The sequence below is a fragment of the Coregonus clupeaformis genome, chromosome 23 (assembly GCF_020615455.1).
Source record: "Coregonus clupeaformis isolate EN_2021a chromosome 23, ASM2061545v1, whole genome shotgun sequence".
In the NCBI taxonomy this organism is placed as follows: domain Eukaryota; kingdom Metazoa; phylum Chordata; class Actinopteri; order Salmoniformes; family Salmonidae; genus Coregonus; species Coregonus clupeaformis.
The window spans coordinates 40,708,806-40,734,084 of record NC_059214.1 but is presented as its reverse complement, the minus strand read 5'-3'; the positions used below and the strand labels follow the sequence as shown (position 1 = coordinate 40,734,084).

At 42.6% G+C, this 25,279-nt stretch overlaps 1 protein-coding gene across 3 annotated transcripts in view; it reads left to right on the top strand.

Moving 5' to 3' along the window:
• The window catches only part of LOC121536945 (WD repeat and FYVE domain-containing protein 2), an 86,475-nt gene that overhangs the window by 20,291 nt on the left and 40,905 nt on the right, over window positions 1–25,279 (top strand). For all 3 annotated transcript variants that reach the window (XR_005994929.2, XM_041844614.2, XM_041844615.1), the window contains exons 4-8: window positions 2,896–2,950; window positions 3,249–3,399; window positions 10,221–10,333; window positions 24,585–24,711; window positions 25,088–25,193. Coding sequence is in view for 2 of the 3 variants with exons in the window: in XM_041844614.2 (XP_041700548.1) it covers window positions 2,896–2,950; window positions 3,249–3,399; window positions 10,221–10,333; window positions 24,585–24,711; window positions 25,088–25,193 (552 nt within the window). In the remaining variant the exon portion in view is untranslated. The remainder of the gene's footprint in view (window positions 1–2,895; window positions 2,951–3,248; window positions 3,400–10,220; window positions 10,334–24,584; window positions 24,712–25,087; window positions 25,194–25,279) is intronic.

Here is a 25,279-nt window from a genome sequence, read left to right as displayed (position 1 = left end):
ATTTGGGGAGTTTCTCCTATTCTTCTCTGCAGATCCTCTCAAGCTCTGTCAGGTTGGATGGGGAGCATTGCTGCACAGCTATTTTCAGGCTTCTCCAGAGAAGTTTGATCGGGTTCAAGTCCGGGCTCTGCACTCAAGGACTTTCAGAGACTTGTCCCGAAGCTTCTCCTGCGTTGTCTTGGCTGTGTGCTTAGGGTCGTTGTCCTGTTGGAAGGTGAACCTTCGCCCCAGTCTGAGGTCCTGAGTGTTCTGGAGCAGGTTTTCATCAAGGAGCTCTCTGTACTTTGCTCCGTTCATCTTTCCCTCGATCCTGACTAGTCTCCCAGTCCCTGCCGCTGAAAAACATCCTCACAGCATGATGCTGCCACCACCATGCTTCACCGTAGGGATGGTGCCAAGTTTCCTCCAGACTTGACGCTTGGCATTCAGGCCAAAGAGTTCAATCTTGGTTTCATCAGACCAGAGAATGTTGTTTCTCATGGTTTGAGAGCCCTTTACGTTCCTTTTGGCAAACTCCAAGCGGGCTGTCCTTTGCCTTTTACTGAGGAGTGTCTTCCATCTGGCCACTCTACCATAAAGGCCTTATTGGTGGAGTGCTGCAGAGATGGTTGTCCTTCCTGGAGCTCTGTCAGAGTGACCATCAGGTTCTTGGTCACCTCCCTGACCAAGGCCCTTCTCACCCAATTGCTCAGTTTTGCCGGGCAGTCAGCTCTAGGAAGAGTCTTGGTGGTTCCAAACTTCCATTTAAGAATGATGGAGGCCACTGTGTTCTTAGGGACCTTTAATGCTGCAGATATTTGATGGTACCCTTCCCCAGATCGGTGCCTCAACACAATCTTGTCTCGGCACTCTACGGACAATTCCTTCGACCTCATGGCTTGGTTTTTGCTCTGACATGCACTGTCAACTGTTGGACCTCATATAGACAGGTGTGTGCCTTTCCAAATCATGTCCAATCAATTGAATTTACCACAGGTGGACTCCAAGTTGTAGAAACATCTCAATGATGATCAATGGAAACAGGATGCACCTGAGCTCAATTTCGAGTCTCATAGCAAAAGGTCTGAATACTTATGTAAATAAGGTATTTCTGCTTTTATTTTTAATACATTTGCAAAAATTACAAAAAAAACGGTTTGCTTTGTCATTATAGGGTATTGTGTGTAGATTGATGAGGAAAAAAACGATTTTAATCCATTTTAGAATAAGGCTGTAAGGTAACAAAATGTGGAAAAAGTCTGAATGCACTGTACCTTTTTATACCAAGCATCCAGCCTCAACCCTGACACACAGGCCTACCAAAGCTCATACCCCAGTGCCAGGGTCAGATTGGGGGCTGGTCAGGTTGGGCTGGTTGTCATGGTTTCATGTTTCACATCAGCGGGTCACTGAGTAGCTACTGTGTGTTACTCTCTCTGAGTCTTTGCTTCTCCTGACACCCAGCACTGATTGATACTCCCAGAGGGTGTGCATCTCTGAGTAATCTCTTGCATGATTGGGTAAGCAGTTAGGTGGATCAATCAACACCGGGATAATAAATATGCCTCATCTTCAGGAGTGGCTTGGTCACTCAGGCTGTTTCACTGGGAACATTTAAGCGGGTTACACAGTGCTATGAAAAAGTATTTGCCCCCTTTCTAATTTTCTCTACTTTTGCCTATTTGTGATACTAAATGTTATCAGATCTTCAACCAAAACCTAATATTTGATAAAGGGAATATAAGTGAACAAATAACACAACAATTACATATTTATTTCATTTATTTCATAAACAAAGTTATGCAACACCCAATTACCCTGTGTGAAAAAGTAATTGCCCCCTTACACTCAATAACTGGTTGTGCCACCTTTTAGCTGCAATGACTCCAGCTGCAATGGCGAAAACCAAACACTGCATTCCACAGTAAGAACATCATACCAAAGGTCAAGCATGGTGGTGGTGGTGTGATGGTTTGGGGATGCTTTGCTGCCTCAGGACCTGGACGACTTGCCTTAATAGAAGGAACCATGAATTCTGCTCTGTATCAGAGAATTCTACAGGAGAATGTCAGACCATCCGTCTGTGAGCTGAAGCTGAAGCGCAGCTGGGTCATGCAGCAAGACAATGATCAAAAACACACAATCAAGTCTACATGAAAATTGCTAAAAAAGCAACAAATTGGAAGTTTTGGAATGGCCTAGTCAAAGTCCAGACCTAATCCCAATTGAGATGTTGTGGCAGGACTTGAAACGAGCAGTTCATGCTTGAAAACCCACACTTCACTGAGTTAAAGCAGTTCTGCATGGAAGAGTGGGCCAAAATTCCTCCACAGCGACGTGAGAGACTGATCAACAACTACAGGAAGCATTTGGTTGGAGTCATTGCAGCTAAAGGTGGCACAACCAGTTATTGAGTGTAAGGGGGCAATTACTTTTTCACACAGGGGAATTGGGTTTTGCATAACTTTGTTTATGAAATAAATATGTAATTGTTGTGTTATTTGTTCACTTATGTTCCCTTTATCTAATATTAGGTTTTGGTTGAAGATCTGATAACATTCAGTATCACAAATATGCAAAAGTAGAGAAAATTAGAAAGGGGGCAAATACTTTTTCATAGCACTCACATTTATGCCCTCACATTTTTGTAATTGGTGATCTCTTTGGAGGTGTAGGCACGGGTTGCTGTAAAACCGTTTGTTATTATGTGTATGAGTGTGGGATTTATTTGCAGAAAAAATAGCCTGTCTAAAAATAACATGGATATAATTTAATAAAGCTAAGCACTTCCCTTTTTGCTTATCGTAAGGTAATTTTAAGCGTTGGGTAATTTTGACCCAAAAGTATGTCCATATCAAATAAATATTGTGCTATTTCTTGGGAAAACCAGTGAGAGACATACTTCCTGTGTTTCAGGAGTTCATCCTGTCTGAAGACTACAACAAGATGACCCCAGAAAGGACCTATCAGGGTGAGAAGGGAAGTGTAGGCACAGGCTGTGTTCTCTCTGTGACTCAGCTGACTCCGGTCAATGGCAGGAAGGGATTAAACCTGACAAAATAATGTTTTTTTCTGTTCATGGCACTTTACTTGGTTTTATCTGCATACCTCTAGAAGCAATAAACTAAGACTGAGGATGCAAAGAACACCAGTCCATCTACTGTATACTATTTTTGACAATGTTTGGTCATATTTATTAGTATTTGTTATCTGTTTATTATAATGACATTATGTCTTTCATAAGTGTGTGTGTGTGTTTTCTTTGTCAGCCCACCAGGGCAAAGTGACAGTGGTGCTGTTTGTGTTGGAGATGGAGTGGGTCCTTAGTACAGGACAGGACAAGAACCTCACCTGGCACTGCTCTGAGAGTGGAACGCCGCTGGGGTTATACCGCACCACCGCCTGGGTCTCTGGACTACAGTATCCTTCATCAGTTAAAAACCACCTATTCATTATATTCTACTCATTCTATTCACATGATGTTGCTATGCCACAGATACAGTGCCTTCAGAAAGTATTCACACCCCTTGACTTTTTCCACATTTTGTTGTGTTACAGCCTGAATTTAAAATGGATTAAATTGAGATTTTTTTGTCTGGCCTACACAATACCCCATAACGTAAAAGTGGAATAATGTTTTTTGAAATGTTTTCAAATTAATTAAAAATGAAAAGCTGAAATGTCTTGAGTCAATAAGTATTCAACCCCTTTGTTATGGCAAAGCCTAAATAAGTTCAGGAGTAAAAATGGGCTTAATAAGTCACAGAAGTCACATGGACTCACTGTGTGTGCACTAATAGTTTTTAACATGATTGTTATCTCATCTCCGTACCCCACACATACAATTATCTGTAAGGTCCCTCAGTCGAGCAGTACATTTCAAAAACTGATTCAGCCACAAAGACCAGGGAGGTTTTCCAATGCCTCGCAAAGAAGGGCACCTATTGGTAGATGGGTAAAAAACAAAGAAGCAGACATTGAATATCCCTTTGAGCATGGTGAAGTTATTAATTACACTTTGGAGGGTGTATCAATACACCCAGACAATAAAAAGATACAGGGATCCTTCCTAACTCAGTTGATGGAGAGAAAGTAAACTGCTCAGGGATTTCACCAAGAGGCCAATGGTGACTTTAAATCTGTTAGAGTTTAATGGCAGTGATAGGAGAAAACTGATGGATCAAATCAAATTTTATTTGTCACATACACGTGTTTAGCAGATGTTATAGCGGGTGTAGCGAAATGCTTGTGCTTCTAGCTCCGACAGTGCAGTAATATCTAACAATTTCACAACATATACCCAATACACACAGAAAAGTAAGGAATGGGATTTAAGAATATATACATATATGGACAACCAATGACAGAGTGGCATGGACTAAGATACAGTAGAATATTATAGAATAGAATACAGTATATACATATGAGATGAGTAGGGCAAGATATGTAAACATTATTAAAGTGACTAGTGTTCCATTTCTTAAAGTGGCCAGTGATTTCTATAGGCAGCAGCAGCCTCTAATGCGCTAGTGATGGCTATTTAACAGTCTGATGGCCTTGAGATAGAAGTGGTTTTTCATTCTCTCTGTCCCAGCTTTGATGCAGCTGTACTGACCTCGCCTTCTGGATGATAGCGGGGTGAACAGGCAGTGGCTCGGGTGGTTGATGTCCTTGATGATCTTTTTGGCCTTCCTGTGACATCGGGTGCTGTATGTGTCTTGGAGGGCGGGTAGTTTGCCCCCGGTAATGCGTTCCGCAGACCGCACCACCTTCTGGAGAGCCCTGCGGTTGTGGGCGGTGCAGTTGCTGTACCAGGCGGTGATACAGCCCGACAGGATGCTCTCAATTGTGCATCTATAAAAGTTTGTGAGGGTTTTAGGTGATAAGCCACATTTCTTCAGCCTCCTGAGGTTGAAGAGGCTCTGTTGCGCCTTCACCACACTGTCTGCGTGGTGGACCATTTCAGTTTGACGGTGATGTGTACGCCAAGGAACTTGAAGCTTTCCACCTTCTCCACTGCGGTCCCGTCAATGTGGATAGGGGGGTGCACCCTCTGCTGTTTGCTGAAGTCCACGATCGTCTTGTTTTGTTTTGTTGATGTTGAGTGAGAGGTTATTTTCCTGGCACCACACTCCAAGAGCCCTCACCTCCTCCCTGTAGGCGGTCTCGTCATTGTTGGTAATCAAGCCTACTACTGTTGTGTCGTTTGCAAACTTGATGATTGAGTTGGAGGCATGCTTGGCCACGCAGTCATGGGTGAACAGGGAGTACAGGAGGTGGCCGAGCACGCACCCTTGTGGGGCCACAGTGTTGAGGATCAGCGAAGTGGAGATGTTGTTTCCTACCTTCACCACCTGGGGGTGGCCCGTCAGGAAGTCCAGGACCCAGTTGCACAGGGTGGGGTTCAGACCCAGGGCCTTGAGCTTAATGATGAGCTTGGAGGGTACTATGGTGTTGAATGCTGAGCTATAGTCAATGAACAGCATTCTTACATAGGTATTCCTCTTGTCCAGATGGGATAGGGCAGTGGGCAGTGTGATGGCAATTGCATCGTCTGTGGATCTATTGAGGCGGTAAGCAAATTGAAGTGGGTCTAGGGTGACAGGTAAGGTAGAGGTGATATGATCCTTGACTAGTCTCTCAAAGCACTTCATGATTACAGAGGTGAGTGCTACGATAGTCATTTAGTTAAGTTACCTTTGCTTTCTTGGGTACAGGAACAATGGTGGCCCTCTTGAAGTATGTGGGAACAGTAGACTGGGAAAGGGAGAGATTGAATATGTTCATGAACACACCAGCCAGCTGGTCCGCGCATGCTCTGAGGACTCGGCTAGGGATGCCGTCTGGGCCGGCAGCCTTGCGGGGGTTAACATGCCTAAATGTCTTAATCATGTCGGCCATAGAGAAGGAAAGGCCACAGTCCTTGGTAGTGGGCCTTGTCAATGGCACTGTGTTATCCTCAAAGCAGGCGAAGAAGGTGTTTAGCTTGTCTGGAAGCGAGACGTCGGTGTCGGCAACGTGGCTGGTTTTCCTTTTGTAGTCCGTGATTGTCTGCCACATACGTCTCGTGTCTGAGCCGTTGAATTGCGACTCCACTTTGTCTCTATACTGATGTTTTGCCAGTTTAATTGCCTTGCGGAGTGAGTAGCTACTCTGTTTGTATTCTGCCATATTCCCAGTCACCTTGCCATGGTTGAATGCGGTGGTTCGCGCTTTCAGATTTGCGCAAATGCTGCTGTCTATCCACGGTTTCTGGTTAGGGTAGGTTTTAATAGTCACAGTGCGCACAACATCACCTATACACTTCCTGATAAACTCAGTCACTTTCAGTGTATATGTCTAAATTATTTTCGGAAGCTACCTGGAACATATCCCAGTCCGCGTGATCAAAACAATCTTGAAGCGTGGATTCCGATTGGTCAGACCAGCGTTGAATAGTCCTTAGCCCGGGTACTTTCTGTTTGAGTTTCTGCCTATAGGAAGGGAGAAGCAAAATGGAGTCATGGTCAGATTTGTCGAAAGGAGGGCGGGGGAGAGCCTTATAACCATCCTGGAAGTTTGAATAGCAATGGTCGAGGATTTTAGCAGCGCGAGTACAACAGTCGATATGTTGATAGAACTTCGGCAGCCTAGTCCTCAAATTTGCTTTGTTAAAATCCCTGGCTACAATAAATGCAGCCTCAAGATATGTGGTTTCCAGTTTGCATAAGGTCCAGTGAAGTTCTTTGAGGGCCGTCGTGGTATCGGCTTGAGGGGGGATATACACGGCCGTGACTATAACCCAATAAAATTATCTTGGGAGATAATACGGTTGGCATTTGATTGTGAGGTATTCTAGGTCGGGTGAACAGAAGGACTCGAGTTCCTCTATGTTACTACAATTACACCACGAGTCGTTAATCATGAAACACACACCTCCGCCCTTCTGCTTCCCGGAGAGATATTTATTCCTGTCTGCGCGATGAACTGAGAACCCATCTGGCTGGACCGATTCTGACAGAATATCCCAAGAGAGCCATGTTTCCGTGAAACAGAGTATGTTACGGGCCTTGATGTCTCTCTGGAAAGAAATCCTTGCCCATAGTTCGTCAATCTTGTTATCCAAAGACTGAACATTAGCGATTAGTATACTTGGAAGCGGTGGGTGGTGTGCGCGCCTCCTAAGTCGAACCAGCAGGCCGCTCCGAGTGCCTATCCTCCGCCAGCGATGTTTTGGGTCAGCCGCTGGAATCAGTTCAGTTGCCCTGGGGTGAGCAAACAAAGGATCTGCTTCGGGAAAGTCGTATTCCTGTTTGTAATGCTGGTGAGTTACCGCCGCTCTGATAAACAATAGTTTTTCCCGGCTGTATGTAATGACGCAAAACACTTTCTGAGCTAATAATGTAAAAAATTATACATAAAAAAACAAAATACTGCAAAGTTTCCTAAGAGCTAGTCGCGAGGCCGCCATCTTCGTCGGTGCCAGGAGGTTACTCTACAATACTAACCAAATTGACTGAGTGAAAAGAAGGAAGCCTGTACAGAATAAAAATATTCCAAAACATGCATCCTGTTTGCAACAAAAGGTCTAGGTCCAAAAGGCTTCTTCACAGCTTCTACCCTCAAGCCATAAGACTCATGAACAGCTAATCATGGCTACTCGGACTATTTGCATTGCCCCCGCCCCCCCCACCACTCCACCCCAACCCCCTCTTTTACACTGTTACACTGCTGCTACTCTGTTTATTATTTATGCATAGTCACTTTAACTCTACCCACATGTACATATTACCTCGACTAACCGGTGCCCCCACACATTGACTCTGTACCGGTACCCATAGCCTTACTACTGTTATTTTATTTTACAGCTGCTCTTTAATTATTTGCTCTTTTTTATTTTTTTACTTAACACGTATTTTTCTAAAAAACAACATTATTGGTTAAGGGCTTGTAAGTAAGCATTTCACTGTAAGGTCTACACCTGTTGTTTTCGGCGCATGTGGCAAATAAAATTAGATTTTTTTTATTTGAACAAGGCACTGAAGTAATTTTGCAAAAAAATGTGGCAAAGCAATTAGCTTTTTGTCCTGAATGCGGCAAATCTTATACAACACATTCCTGCGTACCACTCTCCATATTTTAAAGCATAGTGATGACTGCATCATGTTATGGGTATGCTTGTAATTGTTAAGGGCTGGGGAGTTTTTCATGATAAAAATAAACTGAATGGAGCTAAGCACATGCAAAATCCTAGAGGTAAACCTGGTTTAGTCTGCTTTCCACCAGACATTGGGAGATTAATTCACCTTTAAGCAGGACAATAACCTAAAACACAAGGCCAAATCTACACTGGAGTTGCTTACAAAGAAGACGGTGAATGTTCCTGAGTGGCCGAGTTACAGTTTTGACATAAATCTGCTTGAAAATCTATGGCAAGACTTGAAAATGATTGTTTAGGAATGATCACCACCCAATTTGACAGAGCTTGAAGAATTTGGAAAATAATAGACAAATATCGTACAATCCAGCTGTGCAAAGCTCTTAGAGACTTACGCAGAAAGACTCACAGCTGTAAACGTTGCCAAATGTATTGACTCGGGTGTGAATACTTATGTGAATGAGATTTCTTTATTTCATTTTCAATAAATTTGCTAAACGGTCTAAACATGTTTTCACTTTATTTATTTATTTTACCCTTATTTGACCTGGTAAGTTGACAACGACCTGACAACGACCTGGGGAATAGTTTACATGGGAGAGGAGGGGGATGAATGAGCCAATTGGAATTTATGGGGTATTGTGTGTAGATGGGTGAGGGGAAACATTTATTTAATCAATTTTGAATTCAGGCTATAACACAACAAAGTGGAATAAGTCAAGGGGTATGAATACTTTCTGAAGGCACTTTATCTTAACAGATACCTGAGTGTGTCTGTGGCTTTACATTTCAATCTTTCAAGTGATAATGGCTTTTGACTGCGTCTCCTTCACCTCAAACAAGTGTATGTTTTTATAACAACAACGCACTGTGGCGTATACCAGAGGGGGAGCAAGATTAGCGTCCCAGTAGTTTTTCTTATTGGGGGACACTAACAATAGCCTTCAGTCATGTGGTCACCAAGGCAACGTTCCGGATAGATTTCCGTAATGGCTAGATGAAAGGTTTGGGTCCACTCCACTGTGGGGGGCACTCAATACCAACCAGCTCTGTCAGGTCATAAGACTGACTGCTGCTTCAAAGCCATGGATAAACACTACCCATTTTAAATACAACAAAGCAAAATAATGGCAGATTTCAGCTGACATCATTCACATGGCAGCCGTTTTGTTTTGGCTTTGTTTGCCTTATTACAAACCCAAAGGAGTCACTGTCCAAAATTGTTGAAATTAAAGAAATCGACCTGGAACGTGGATTTTCTTTAGTATGTCATCCAGCTAATTCTCCATAATAACCACAGTCCCGAGTTGGCCTGGGGTCAGATTAGTACAGCAACCCTTTTCAGAAGAAGGAGAAATTAGATTAGTCTTTTTTTCTCTCTGACTGTTATCGTTCTGGCCTCTCGTATCCAGGTCACAGGGAGAACTGTGTGTGCCTGGCTGCACCCTCAGAAGGTCACTGAAAGGACTTTCTTGAGCTCAGAGACTAAATACATATGATTTTGTAGCTAATGAACAGTTGACTGTTATGGTACGTTCACTCAAATGGAATCTTAGATGTTTTTGTTGGAAATGTAGTCAGCCCTTCTCTGACTAGAATGAACCACATACAGATCAGATACAGTAGGTTTCAACCAGGTAACACTGTGAGAATGTAATAAATATGTGTGAAGTTGCTCAGCTGCAAGTGGTTCAGTTAAAGCAGTTAAACAATAACGAATTTTCCCACCCTTGTTTCGGGAAAAAGCTGAGGGATGGGGCTGGAAAAATGTAACTACTCTCAAATTCATAGACCGAGCTATGGATGCAAGGACTGACCATTCATGATATCACAATGATAGTTTTAACCATGTTTTGAGGCTATACATTTACTTTATTTACAAACATTTGAGTCAAACAAACTCATATTTTGAGTTCTGATGCGGTACGACAGTTGAACTAAGCTCATGAGGCATTTATAAGTTATATTCTTCAAGAATCAATGGGTACATATTATTAATTTATAAGTCCAAAAATGAATGTAGCAACTGCAGATTGCCTTTTTAAACGGTCATTGCCACTGTCATGTTTTTGCTGGAGACCTTCCTTGACCGTGCCCCTCCCAGGTTCGATGTGGAGACGAGGCACGCCTTTGTGGGCGACTACTCTGGTCAGGTGACCATCCTGAAGCTGGAGCAGGACAGCTGTAGTCTAGTCACCACCTTCAAAGGACACACCGGTACTACTACTACACCCCACGTTGCAACACAACACTCGTCCCCTACTATCCCATCCTCCACCAGCCTTAAAACACCAGCTGGGGGGGGTTTGCCCTTTTGGGACTACTCCATTGGTTCCATTACGCAGAGGAAGCCAAATAAAGTGCCCCTAAATATTTGAAAGAAAACACAAATACTATTTTAGACACATGTCTGGAAAAATCATGTAGATTTTCTAAATAGGTCTATTGCCCACTCTGACCGTCCCTTCCGGCCACTCGGTCACCTGCCAGCAGTGACAGAGCTAATGAGCAGTGTGGGATATACACCCCGGAGGACAACCCTCACAGCTATGTTCTGATCTGGGGTCAGTTGTTGTAGCATAGTCAAATCCCCTACTTCCTATATTGACAAAAGAGCGTGTGACTGACAACTGCTGACAGCACCACTATTTCAGGCCTGTCTCTTATCAGTAGAGTTACACATTAGGGTTGAATATTTTCCCGGTATTTTACAAATGTTCCATCCCTAGAATAAATCACTTTTCTCCTGGGTAACCTGGTATTTCCCACCAAAACAGGAAGTGTCATTCAAAAGCATTATAAAGCATATAAATATGTCTGGATTTTATTAGAGCTTTGATCAGCATGAAAATTCAAACCTGATGCTACCTGAGCCTGATGAACCATATATGAAATACATTTTATGAGCCCAAGCTCAAAAAAGACCAAATGATTGTGCCGTTATCCAATACATATATGATCTAGGCGACTGCACATTACGCATGACAGAAAAACATAAAAGCCCATAGATGTAGCAAGCTATATGTTCTCTAGGGTAAATAAATGAAACTAGCTCAAGTAGGCTAATCTTTTTAAGTGTGAACTGTATTACTGTACTGTATTGTATGGACTGGAATTACGCACAACATTCAAACCATGATAAAGCAGAATAGAACATGTGATTCTGGTGCAGCACATGCGGACAACAAAGTTACAAGTATAGGCTAGCGAATTTTGATTTTAATTTTCAAATATGATAAGGCCTATTTGTATAATTTAGCAGGCTGACTCAATAATACCTTTCATAATATTTCCCCTAATGTTATTAGCCTACCTCCTCTTTCTCTCTCTATTGTTGTTTCATTCCTTCCTCGCTTTCAACAGTTAAAGGAAATATGTATCGTTGTCCTTATCTTCATCATTCTAATGGCGGCCTTGAATAATATTGGATTATTATTAGATGCAGAAGGCTTTCACTTTTCTTCACGAAGATTGAATGGTTATGGGTCTGAATAAATAACTGCTATAGCCTATTGGCTGCTGTATGTACAATTCTGCAAAAAAGAGCTTGCGTCTCTCTTCTAATAGTATATTGGTATAAGAAATGCTAAAAACAATTATGTCCAGCAAGCTATTCTAGTCTAGCTGTTCCTGCATTGGACACCAAGAGCTAAGGAGTGTTTTTTAAGGAGAGGCCAGCAGAGCACAGGTGGTTGCGTATTGCGCAAGAGACATAAGTATAAGTTAGAAGCAGCTATAAGTTAGAAGCATATAATACATCATTAATTAGCTCAATATAAGGCTAATACTGCATTGAATTTATTTCCTGAAAGAGGTAGGCTAGGATATATACAATGCAATCGGAAAGTATTCAGACCCCTTGACTTTTTCCACTTTTTGTTGTGTTACAGCCTTATTCTAAAATTGATTAAATTGTGTTTTTTTCCACTCATCAATCTACACACAATACCTCATAATGACAAAGCAAAAAACTGGTTTTTAGGATTTTTTTCAAATGTCAATACAGTACCAGTCAAATGTTTGGACACACCTACACAATCAAGGGTTTTTCTTTATTTTTAATATTTTTTACATTGTAGAATAATAGTGAAGACATCAAAACTATGAAATAACACATATGGAATCATGTAGTAACCAAAAAAGTGTTAAACAAATCAAAATATATTTTCTATTTGAGATTCTTCAAATAGACACCTTTTGCCAACCAGCTTCATGAGGTAGTCACCTGGAATGCATTTCAATTAACAAGTGTGCCTTCTTAAAAGTTAATTTGTGGAATTTCTTTCCTTCTTAATGCATTTCAGCCAATCTGTTGTGTTGTGACAAGGTAGGGGGGGTATACAGAAGATAGCCCTATCTGGTAAAAGACCAAGTCCATATTACGGCAAGAACAGCTCAAATAAGCAAAGAGAAACAACAGTCCATCATTACTTTAAGACATGAAGGTCAGTCAATACAGACAATTTCAGTAACTTTGAAAGATTCTTCAAGTGCAGTCGTAAAAACCATCAAGCGCTATGATGAAACTGGCTCTCATGAGGACCGCCACAGGAATGGAACACAAAGAGTTACCTCTGCTGCAGAGGATAAGTTCATTAGCGTTACCAGCCTCAGAAATTGCAGCCCAAATAAGTTAAAGTCACAGACACATCTCAACATCAACTGTTCAGAGGGGAATGTGTGAATCAGGCCTTCATGGTCGAATTACTTCCTCATCATTAAGCTCGAGGCCCTGGGTCTGAACCCCGCCCTGTGCAACTGGGTCCTGGATTTCCTGACGGGCCGACCCCAGGTGGTGAAGGTAGGAAACAACATCTCCACTTCGCTGATCCTCAACACTGGGGCCCCACAAGGGTGCGTGCTCAGCCCCCTCCTGTACTCCCTGTTCACTCATGACTGCGTGGCCAAGCACGCCTCCAACTCAATCATCAAGTTTGCATACGACACAACAGTAGTAGGCTTGATTACCAACAATGATGAGACAGCTTACAGGGAGGAGGTGAGGGCTCTGGGAGTGTGGTGCCAGGAAAATAATCTCTCACTCAACGTCAACAAAACAAAGGAGATGATCGTGGACTTCACTATCCACATCGGCGGGACCGCAGTGGAGAAGGTAGAAAGCTTCAAGTTCCTTGGCGTACACATCAATGACAAACTGAAATGGTCCAGCCACGCAGACAGTGTGGTGAAGAAGGCGCAACAGAGCCTCTTCAACCTCAGGAGGCTGAAGAAATGTGGCTTATCACCTAAAACTCTCACAAACGTTTACAGATGCACAATTGAGAGCATCCTGTCGGGCTGTATCACCACATGATTCCATATGTGTTATTTCATAGTTTTGATGTCTTCACTATTATTCTACAATGTAGAAAATAGTAAAAATAAAGAAAAACCCTTGAATGAGTAGGTGTGTCCAAACCTTTGACTTGTACTGTATATAAAAAAAAAACATATTACATTTACATAAGTATTCAGACCCTTTACTCAGTACTTTGTTGAAGCACCTTTGGCAGCGATTACATCCTCGAGTCTTCTTGGGTATGACACTACAAGCTTGGCACACCTGTATTTGGGGCGTTTTTCCCATTCTTCTCTGCAGATCCTCTCAAGCTCTGTCAGGTTGGATGGGGAGCATCGCTGCACAGTTAATTTCAGGTCTCTCCAGAGATGTTCAATATGGTTCAAGTCTGGGCTCTGGCTGGGCCACTCAAGGACATTGAGATTTGTCCCGAATCAATTCCTGCGTTGTCTTAGCTGTGTGCTTAGGGTCGTTGTCCTGTTGGAAGGTGAACCTTCGCCCCCTCAGAGGTCCTGAGCACTCTGGAGCACGTTTTCATCAAGGATCATTCTGTACTTTGCTCCGTTCATCTTTCCCTCGATCCTGACTAGTCTCCCAGTCCCTGCCGCTGAAAAACATCCCCACCGCGTGATGCTGCCACCATCATGCTTCATCGTAGGGATGGTGCCAGGTTTCCTCCAGACGTGACGCTTGGCATTCAGGCCAAAGAGTTCAATCTTGGTTTCGTCAGACCAGAGAATCTTGTTTCTCATGGTCAGAGTCCTTTAGGTGCGTTTTGGCAAACTCCAAGCGGGTTGTCATGTGCCTTTTTTCTGAGGAGTGGCTTCCGTCCGGCCACTCTACCATAAAGGCCTGATTTGGTGAAGTGCTGCAGAGTTGGTTGTCCTTCTGGAAGGTTCTCCCATCTCCACAGAGGAACTCTGGAGCTCTGTCCGAGTGACCATCAGGTTCTTGGTCAGCTCCCTGATCAAGGCCCTTCTCCCCCAATTGCTCAGTTTGGCCGGGCAGCCAGCTTTAGGAAGAGTTTTGGTGCTTCCTATCTTCTTCCATTTAAGAAAGATGGAGGCCACTGTGTTCTTGGGGACCTTCAATGCTGCAGAAATGTTTTGGTACCCTCCCCAGATCTGTGCCTCGTCGCAATCCTGTATCGGAGCTCTACAGACAATTCCTTCATTTTTACTTTGTCATTATGGGGTATTGTATGTAGATTGATGAGGAAAAAAATTGAATTTGATCCATTTTAGAATAAGGTTGTAACTTAACAAAATGTGAAAAAAGTCAAGGGGTCTGTTTACTTTCCGAATGCACTGTATAGGGCTATACTTTATATCAATCTAGAACAGGATTATCTATTTTGGATGCAATTTGAATGGAGTTGAGGGAGAGACTGCGAGAGAGTGTTCGCGTGTGCACTGATATAAAGCAACGATATTTGAGTGATAGGTTGTTTTAAAACTCTGCAGCTGCATAAAAAAATTATATAATCTTTACAATTAACAAACAAGGTGACCCCCGAAAGCGAGATGGAGATGTGTAAATTAGATTACTTTATATTACTGTAGCATAGGCTATGCTGCAGCAAATGTAGGCCTACCTGTCACAAGAAAAAAAGTTACCATGATGAGATGATAGGTCTACATGCATTGTGAACTGTGTTCCATACTGAGATGGGCTGTCTGTCCCCACCCTGAGCGTTGATGATTCATCTTGCAGAGGCCGTAGAGAAGCCAGATTTAGATATTGCATATAATTTAACAGTTCCATTTCACGCCATGCTGTTCATATAAATAATGTATTATAATTTACCGATTTCTCTCAGTTATTTATCCCGGGAAAAGGGAGTGGTTTTGGGCAGTAAATCTCGGTAACCGGTTCCTGCCATTCAGTCCTATTACACGTTTGCCATTATGCAAATATCTGCCTGTTAAACACACCTGAGCATAAGTATTTCCCTCTGAATTAAACACGAGGGTGCTCAAGCATGGCTTGAGAGATTAATGGTGGTCTATGAAAATATAAACACTTATCCATTTACTCCCCCTACTCTGTTTGTGTTTACATGAGAGGAAACCCCCAGTGGTCTAAATAGGCATTTCACTTATTTTTTTCAACATTCACTCAATGCGTCGTTGTATTTATGTTTTCAGTTGTCCTGCTTACTGAATGTGTGTACAGTTGAAGTCGGAAGTTTACATACACTTAGGTTGGAGTCATTAAAACTCTTTTTTCAACCACTCCACAAATTTCTTGTTAACAAACTATAGTTTTGGTAAGTCGGTTAGGACATCTACTTTGAGCATGACACAAGTAATTTTTCCAACAATTGTTAACAGACAGATTATTTTACTTATAATTCACTGTATCACAATTCCAGTGGGTCAGAAGTTTACATACACTAAGTTGACTGTGCCTTTAAACAGCTTGGAAAATTCCAGTAAATGATGTCATGGCTTTAGAAGCTTCTGATAGGCTGACATCATTTGAGTCAATTGGAGGTGTACCTGTGGATGTATTTCAAGGCCTACCTTCAAACTCAGTGCCTCTTTGCTTGACATCATGGGAAAATCAAAAGAAATCAGCCAAGACCCCAGAAAAAAAATTGTAGACCTCCACAAGTCTGGTTCATCCTTGGGAGCAATTTCCTGAACGCCTGAAGGTACCACGTTCATCTGTACAAACAATAGTACGCAAGTATAAACACCATGGGACCACGTAGCTGTCATACCGCTCAGGAAGGAGACGCGTTCTGTCTCATAGAGATTCATGTACTTTGGTGCGAAAAGTGCAAATCAATCCCAGAACAACAGCAAAGGACCTTGTGAAGATGCTGGAGGAAACAGGTACAAAAGTATCTATATCCACAGTAGAACGAGTCCTATATCGACATAACCTGAAAGGCCGCTCAGCAAGGAAGAAGCCACTGCTCCAAACCTGCCATAAAATAGCCAGACTACGGTTTGCAACTGCACATGTGGACAAAGATCTTACTTTTTGGAGAAATGTCCTCTGGTCTGATGAAACAAAAATATAACTGTTTGGCCATAATGACCATCGTTATGTTTGGAGGAAAAATGGGGCAGCTTGCAAGCCGAAGAACACCATCCCAACCGTGAAGAACGGGGGTGGCAGCATCATGCTGTGGGGGTGCTTTGCTGCAGGAGGGACTGGTGCACTTCACAAAAGAGATGGCATCATGAGGAAGGAAAATTATGTGGATATATTGAAGTAACATCTCAAGACATCAGTCAGGAAGTTAAAGCTTGTTTGCAAATGGGTCTTCCAAATGGACAATGACCCCAAGCATGCTTCCAAATTTGTGGCAAAATGGCTTAAGGACAACAAAGTCAAGGTATTGGAGTGGCCATCACAAAGCCCTGACCTCAATCCTATAGAAAATTTGTGGGCAGAACTGAAAAAGCGTGTGCGAGCAAGGAGGCCTACAAACCTGACTCAGTTACACCAGCTCTGTCAGGAGGAATGGGCCAAAATTCACCCAACTTATTGTGGGAAGCTTGTGGAAGGCTACCCGAAACTTTTGACCAAGTTAAACAATGTAAAGACAATGCTACCAAATACTAATTGAGTGTATATAAACTTCTGACCCACTGGGCATGTGATGAAATAAATAAAAGCTGAAATAAATCATTCTCTCTACTATTATTCTAACATTTCACATTCTTAAAATAAAGTGGTGATCCTAACTGACCTAAGACAGGGAATTTCTACTGGGATTAAATGTCAGGAATTGTGAAAAACTGAGTTTAAATGTATTTGGCTAAGGTGTATGTAAACTTCCGTCTTCAACTGTATGTCATTGGTTTTGTGTTGCGCGTTATGTTTCGAAGGTCAATCCTTGTGTCTTACTCTCTAGCTGCTGCCTGATCAAACTGTCTGTTAGATTAATGGGCTCCCTGGTATTCCATATTCTCAGCAACATTTAAATTGACGACACATAAGTATAATACTGTATTAATATCACATATATATTTGAATGCCAACCTACACTCTGGGATTAAACTCTAACTGCATCCTCTTGGAACGTGATAGGAATAAATTCACCCCCCAAAAACGGTTGAGAATCCTCTCCCCTCTCAGGCAGCTCAAGTCAGATATATGTTTATTACAAGAAACATCTAACTGACCTTGAACATGAAAAATTATTTCTGGGAAACTGCTGAAATGCTAAAGTTGTACTTAGAGAAAAAATTATCTCATTCTGCTCAGCAAAGGCATCCATTCAAACCGATGATATTCCTAAGCGACTATTACAGGCCAGACTCAAACTTCATTAACTTATTTCGGCAGAAACAGAGGCTTTAGTTATAAGAACGCAACAAAATAGCCATGAACTCTGGGATAAGTCCGACAGGTTCTTGGCTAATATGCTTAAACATAACAAGGAAAGGTCGGTAATCCACTCTATTAAAAACATTGAAGGTAATTTAGCAACCGATCAAGAAAATATTAATTCCACCTTCAAAGTATTTTATTCCAAACTACACTGAGTATACCAAACATTAGGAACACCTTCCTAATATTGAGTTTCGAGAATGACAAATGACACAATTTGCCTGGAAAATGAACTTAATCCCCAAAAAACATTTCCACTGCATTTCAGCCCTGCCACAAAAGGACCAGCTGACATGTCAGTGATTCTCTCGTTAGCACAGGTGAGAGTGTTGACGAAGACAAGGCTGGAGATCACTCTGTCATGCTGATTAAGTTAGAATAACAGACTGGAAGCTTTAAAAGGAGTGTGGTGCTTGAAATCATTGTTCTTCCTCTGTTAACCATGGTTACCTGCAAGGAAACACGTGCCGTCATCATTGCTTTGCACAAAAAGGGCTTCATAGGCAAGGATATTGCTGCAAGTATGATTGCACCTAAATCAACCATTTATCGGATCATCAAGAACTTCAAGGAGAGAGGTTCAATTGTTGTGAAGGAGGCTTCAGGGTGCCCAAGAAAGTCCAGCAAGCGCCAGGACCGTCTCCTAAAGTTGATTCAGCTGTGAGATTGGGGCACCACCAGTGCAGAGCTTGCTCAGGAATGGCAGCAGGCAGGTGTGAGTGCATCTGCACGCACAGTGAGGCGAAGACTTTTGGAGGATGGTCTGGTGTCAAGAAGGGCAGCAAAGAAGCCACTTCTCTCCAGGAAAAACATCAGGGACAGACTGATATTCTGCAAAAGGTACAGGGATTGGACTGCTGAGGACTGGGGTAAAGTCATTTTCTCGGATGAATCCCCTTTCCGATTGTATGGGGCATCCGGAAAACACCTTGTACGGAGAAGACAAGGTGAGCGCTACCATCAGTCCTGTGTCATGCCAACAGTAAAGCATCCTGAGACAATTCATGTGTGGGGTTGCTTCTCAGCCAAGGGAGTGGGCTCACTCACAATTTTGCCTAAGAAGCCATGAATAAAGAATGGTACCAACACATCCTCCGAGAGCAACTTCTCCCAACCATTCAAGAACAGTTTGGTGACGACCAATGCCTTTTCCAGCATGATGGAGCACCTTGCCATAAGGCAAAAGTGGCTCTCGGAACAAAACCTCAATGTTGGGTCCATGGCCAGGAAACTCCCCAGACCTTAATCCCATTGAGAACTTGAGGTCAATCCTCAAGAGGCGGGTGGAGAAACAAAAACCCACAAATTCTGACAAACTCCAAGCATTGATTATGCAAGAATGGGCTGCCATCAGTCAGGATGTGGCCCAGAAGTTAATTGACAGCATGCCAGGGCAGATTGCAGAGGTATTGAAAAAGAAGGGTCAACACTGCAAATATTGACTCTTTGCATAAACTTAATGTAATTGTCAATAAAAGCCTTTGACACTTATGGAATCCTTGTAATTATACTTCAGTTTACCATAGTAACATCTGACAAAAATATCTCATAACACTGAAGCAGCAAACTTTGTGAAGACCAATACTTGTGTCATTCTCAAAACTTTTGACCACGACTGTATGCCAGAAAGAGACGTGGATCGCCTCGAAATTAAACGTTTCTTTGATAATCTCCAACTTCCAGCAATATCCTCCCCAGACTGTAACTCCTTAGAGACTGCTAACTACCAACAAATTTCACTCCGCAATTTTGGCAATTCCCTCGGCTAAAGCGCCTGGCCAGGACCGATATCCTATTGAGTTTTATAAACGTACCCTTATTTTCTTAATATTTTCAAATATAGTTTTGCACGTATATTGCTCCAATAACCTTCCGCATACTATGAACACCGCCTTAATCACTCTCCTACTCAAATAAGAAAGACAACAGACTGTAGTAGCTATCATCCAATTTCTTTGATTAACATGGATTTTTAAATAATTTGCAAAGCGATAGCCAACAGATTAGAAACGGTTCTTCACAAAATAATACATTCTGATCAAACAGGTTTTATGAAAGGCCAACACTCTTCAGACTACACCAGGCGCCTCTTTGACATCATGCATCTCGCTTCCCAAACCAATATTCCTACCGCAGTAGTGACGTTGGATGCAGAGAAGGCATTTGACAGAGTCAATCTGACCTTCCTGAACTTGGCAATCAAGAAATTTGGTAACAGTGCCTTAGGAAAGTATTCAGACCCCTTGACTTTTCCCACATTTTGTTAAGTTACAGCCTTATTCTAAAATTGATTAAAAATAAATAAAAAATCCTCAGCAATCTACACACAATACCCCATAATGACAAAGTGAAAACAGGTTTTTAGAAAATCTTGCAAATGTATACAAAATAAAAAACAGAAACCTTATTTACATAAGTATTCAGACCCTTTGTGCTATGAGACTCGAAATTGAGCTCAGTTGCATCCTGTTTCCATTGATCATCATTTCTACAACTTGATTGGATTCCTCCTGTGGTAAATTAAATTGATTGGACATGATTTGGAAAGGCACACAGCTGTCTATATAAGGTCCCACAGTTGACAGTGCATGTCAGAGCAAAAACCAAGCCATGAGGTCGAAGGAATTGTCCCTAGAGCTGCGAGACAAGATTGTGTCGAGGCACAGATCTGGGGAAAGGTACCAAAACATTTCTGCAGCATTGAAGGTCCCCAAGAACACAGTGGCCTCCATCATTCTTAAATGGAAGAAGTTTGGAACCACCAAGACTCTTCCTAGAGCTGGCTGCCCGGCCAAACTGAGTAATTGGGGGAGAAGGGCCTTGGTCAGGGAGGTGACCAAGAACCTGATGGTCACTCTGACAGAGCTCCAGAGTTCCTCTGTGGAGTTGGGAGAACCTTCCAGAAGGACAACCATCTCTGCAGCTCTCCACCAATCAGGCCTTTATGGTGGAGAGGCCAGACGGAAGCCACTCCTCAGTAAAAGGCACATGACAGCCCGCTTGGAGTTTGCCAAAAGGCACCTAAAGACTCTCAGACCATGAGAAACAAGATTCTCTGGTCTGATGAAACCAAGATTGAAGTCTTTGGCCTGAATGCCAAGCGTCACCTCTGGAGGAAACCTGGCACCATCCCTATGGTGAAGCATGGTGGTGGCAGCATCATGCTGTGGGGATATTTTTCAGCAGCAGGGACTGGGAGACTGGTCAGGATCGAGGCAAAGATGAACGGAGCAAAGTACAGAGAGATCCTTGATGAAGGACCTCAGACTGGGGTGAAGGTTCACCTTCCAATAGGACAACGACCCTAAGCACACAGCCAAGACAACGCAGGAGTGGCTTTGGGACAAGTCTCTGAATGTCCTTGAGTGGCCCAGCCAGTGTCCGGACTTGAACCCAATCGAACACCTCTGGAGAGACCTGATAATAGCTGTGCAGTGACGCTCCCAATCCAACCTGACAGAGCTTGAGAGGATCTGCAGAGAGGAATGGGAGAAACTCCCCAAGTAAAGGTGTGCCAAGCTTGTAGCGTCATACCCAAGAAGACTTGAGGCTATAATCGCTACCAAAGGTGCTTCAACAAAGTACTGAGTAAGGGGTCTGAATACTTATGTGAAAGTGATATTTCAGTTTTTTAAACTTCTCTATAGCTCACCAAAAGCCTCCATAACTACCAATAATATAATCTCAAATTACTAAAACAGACCAGACAAAGCTGTCCAATGTCTCCACTTTTGTTTAAAACATTTATTGAACCCTTCGCCGCTGCTGTTCGCCAAAATAGCTCAATCATAGGCGTCCAATCCCCAAACATAACTCACAAAATAAGTCTCTACGCTGAAGATATTCTGAAGTTCGTACAAGAACCCGGTCGATCATTAGAACACTTGCTCTCAATAATCAACACATTCTGTAGTATCTCAGGATATCAATCAATTTTATTGGGACTCTTTAGCCAAAGATTTCTCCTTCAGATGGTTATCTCAAGGCATTGAATATCTCTGAGTACAAGTACCACACAGGCTAGATAAATTGTTTGAATATAATTTCCCTCAACTATTGAAATCAGTGAAAGAAGATCTCGAGAGATGGAACTCTCTTCCTCTGTCTCTTACCGGTCGTATCAATACAATTAACATTTATATTTTGCCGAAAATAAACTCCCTCTCAATGATCACCCCCCACCCCCCACAGAAATGGTTTGATACCCTTAACCATTCTATCTCAAGATTTTATTGGAGACAGAAAAGGCCAGAATTAAACTATATTATTACTATATTACAATACGGTAAGCCCAAAGGCAGACTAGGAGCACCAGACTTACAAAAATATTATTTGGCCTTCCAAATTAATAACATAGCCAAGTGGCTCACTTATCCAAGTGTAAACTCACCTTCCTGGATTGATATAGAAGACTCCTGCGTAAAACCACTTAAGATTCAAGATCTGCCCTATATTTTTCAATCTGTTAAAAAACTGCCCTTTTCCAATCCCTTCACATTAAATACACTGGAAGAATGGACAAAAGCCTAAAAAGTAACTAACACAAAACTGGCTCCTTCATTGAACTCTCCTATTTGTTCGAATCCCGATTTTCTAATTGCGGGGAAACCGTTCGAGTTTACTCTATGGAAGAAGAAAGGGATTATGTACATCTACCAGTTACTTTAATTTAAGTACTGAACAAAAATATAAACGCAACATGTAAAGTGTTGATACCATGTTTCATGAGCTAAAATAAAAGATCCCAGAAATGTTCCATACGCACAAAAAGCTTATTTATCTCAAATTGTGTGCACAAATTTGTTTACATCCCTGTTAGTGAGCATTTCTCCTTTGCCAAGATAATCCATCCACCTGACAGGTGTGGCATATCAAGAAGCTGATTAAATAGCATGATCATTAGGGCCTCCCGAGTGGCGCAGCGGTCTAAGGCACTGCATTGCATTACTTGAGGTGTCACTGCAGCCCTGGTTCGATCCCAGGCTGTGTCACAGCTAGCCGTGACCGGGAGACCCATGAGGTGGCGCACAATTGGCCCAGCGTCGTCCAGGTTAAGGCAGGGTTTGGCCGGCCGGGATTTCCTTGTCCCATCGCGCTCTAGCGACTCCTTGTGGCGGGCCGGGTGCCTGCAAGCTGACATCAGTCGCCAGCTGGACGGTGTTTCCTGCGGCTGGCTTCCGGGTTAAGCGAGCAGTGTGTCAAGAAGCAGTGCGGCTTGGCAGGGTCGTGTTTCGGAGGACGCATGGCTTTCAACCTTCGCAGCGATGGGACAAGACTGTAACTACTAATTGGATATCACGGAATTGGGGAGAAAAAGGGGTAAATGTACACCCCAAAAAATACAACAGGTGCACTTTGTGCTGGGGACAATAAAAAAACTCTAAAATGTGCAGTTTTGTCACAACACAATGCCACAGATGTCTCAAGTTTTGAGGGAGCGCACAATTGGCATGCTGACTGCAGAAATGTCCACCAGAGCTGTTGCCAGAGAATTCTTGTTTTAGAGAATTCTGCAGTATGTCCAACTGGCCTCACAACCGCAGACCATGTAACCATGCCAGCCCAGGACCTCCACATTCTGCTTCTTCACCTGCGGGATCGTCTGAGACCAGCCACCCGGTCAGCTGATGAAACTGAGGACTATTTTTGTCTCTAATAAAGCCCTTTTGTGGGGAAAACTCATTCTGATTGGCTGGGCCTGGCCCCCCCATGGCTGCGCCCCTGCCCAGTCATGTGAAATCTATCGATTAGGGCCTAATGAATTTATTTAAATTGACTGATTTCCTTATTTGAACCATAACTCAGTAAAATCGTTGACGTTGTTGCATGTTGCGTTTATATTTTTGTTCAGTATAGTTACAGAAAAGGTTTCATTTGAATAGCTCCTCAAGTGTTCAATACCTACAGATTAAACAGCTACTTAAATCTAAATTGCAATTCAACCCAAAGCAACAACATATCTCAGAGCTAAGCCAATTGCTCTTAGACAACCGGAGTTCAAGAAATACTTCCAAAATGTATAAAACACTGACAGAAGTAGGTGATACTCTATCCTCCCTAGAGAAATGGACCAGCGATTTGGACATCTCCCTTAACAGGGAAACCCAGAAGAAAGTATTTACCAGCGCCCACAGCATCTCATGTAATAAGAAAATAAATCTTATCCAGTACTAAATCCTACATAAATTCCACAATACCTATGGAACTCTGTGGCTGATGGGGCTTGTTGAATCACTTCTGTGTCCATTCTACCAAAAAGACATTCCCGACACTCATCTCCATGCATTCTGGCTTTGTCCCATCATTGAGAATTACTGGAAAAAAGTTCTGAGCATTATCTGTCATCCTCCATATTACTTTTCTTTCATCCCCATCACTCTGTATACTACACTATTTTGATGATGACGACCCCTGTGTTTCTTCTAAGGACAAAAAAACTTTCCTATTGATTTCATTAACGATCTGAAGAAAAGTGATACTGTTGAACTGGAAAAGCAGATCCAATGTTTCAACCATATACTGGCTTAGTTAAAATAAAAATAGGGTTAGTTGCATTTTTACATCTGTTAAATTTGCTATCATATTCATGTTCACAATTTTTCATTTCTCAACCCTGTTGAATTTGTTCTGCAATTCTGACAGTCACTTTCGGCCTCTTTCCAAGAAGTAGAAACTCAGTGAGCCCTTTTAGTTTGTTTCTTGTGTTTGTTCTACTTGGTGCAGCCTTGACCAGGTCAAGTTAAAGATCCAGTGGCTAGGAATGTTTGTTACCTCCAGTATGATCTAAAGAATGTGTGTTAAGTGTTCTGCTGTCTCTAGGCAACGTGACGGCACTGTGTTGGGACCCGGCCCAGAGAGTGTTGTTCTCTGGCAGCTCAGATCACTCCATCATCATGTGGGACATCGGGGGACGCAAAGGCACCGCCATAGAACTGCAGGGACACAAGTAAGACTCACACACTGAATGTCAACATAGTCGTCCAATATAGTCTTCAGATGTAATCCCAATGTAGTATTAAAACCCCAATGTATTTATCTGTATGATACAGTCTTAGAAACTGTTGAAATGTCCCTAGTAGTGTCCTTAGGGATGTTTCTGTTAAGTAATTATCCATAACTTTAGGCTTGTACATGCAGTTGGAGAAGGTGTCTGAGTCAACTAAATGGAACACAGAGAGCATGTGTGGATAGAATGTATGAAAGGTAATCATATATATATATATATGTAATCATCAAATCAAGCTTTATATACTGCATCCTCGTGTGTGTGTGTGTGTGTGTGTGTGTGTGTGTGTGTGTGTGTGTGTGTTTTAACCATGCAGTGATAAGATCCAGGGCCTGTGCTATGCGCCACACACACGTCAGCTGATCTCCTGCAGCTCAGATGGAGGCATCGTCATCTGGAACATGGACGTGACCAGACAGGAGGTGAGGGAGAGATGGACTGAAAGGTGGAGGGATGGAGCAGAAGGAGGGAGGAAGAGAAACCTCAAGGCAGTGAGACGGATGGAGGG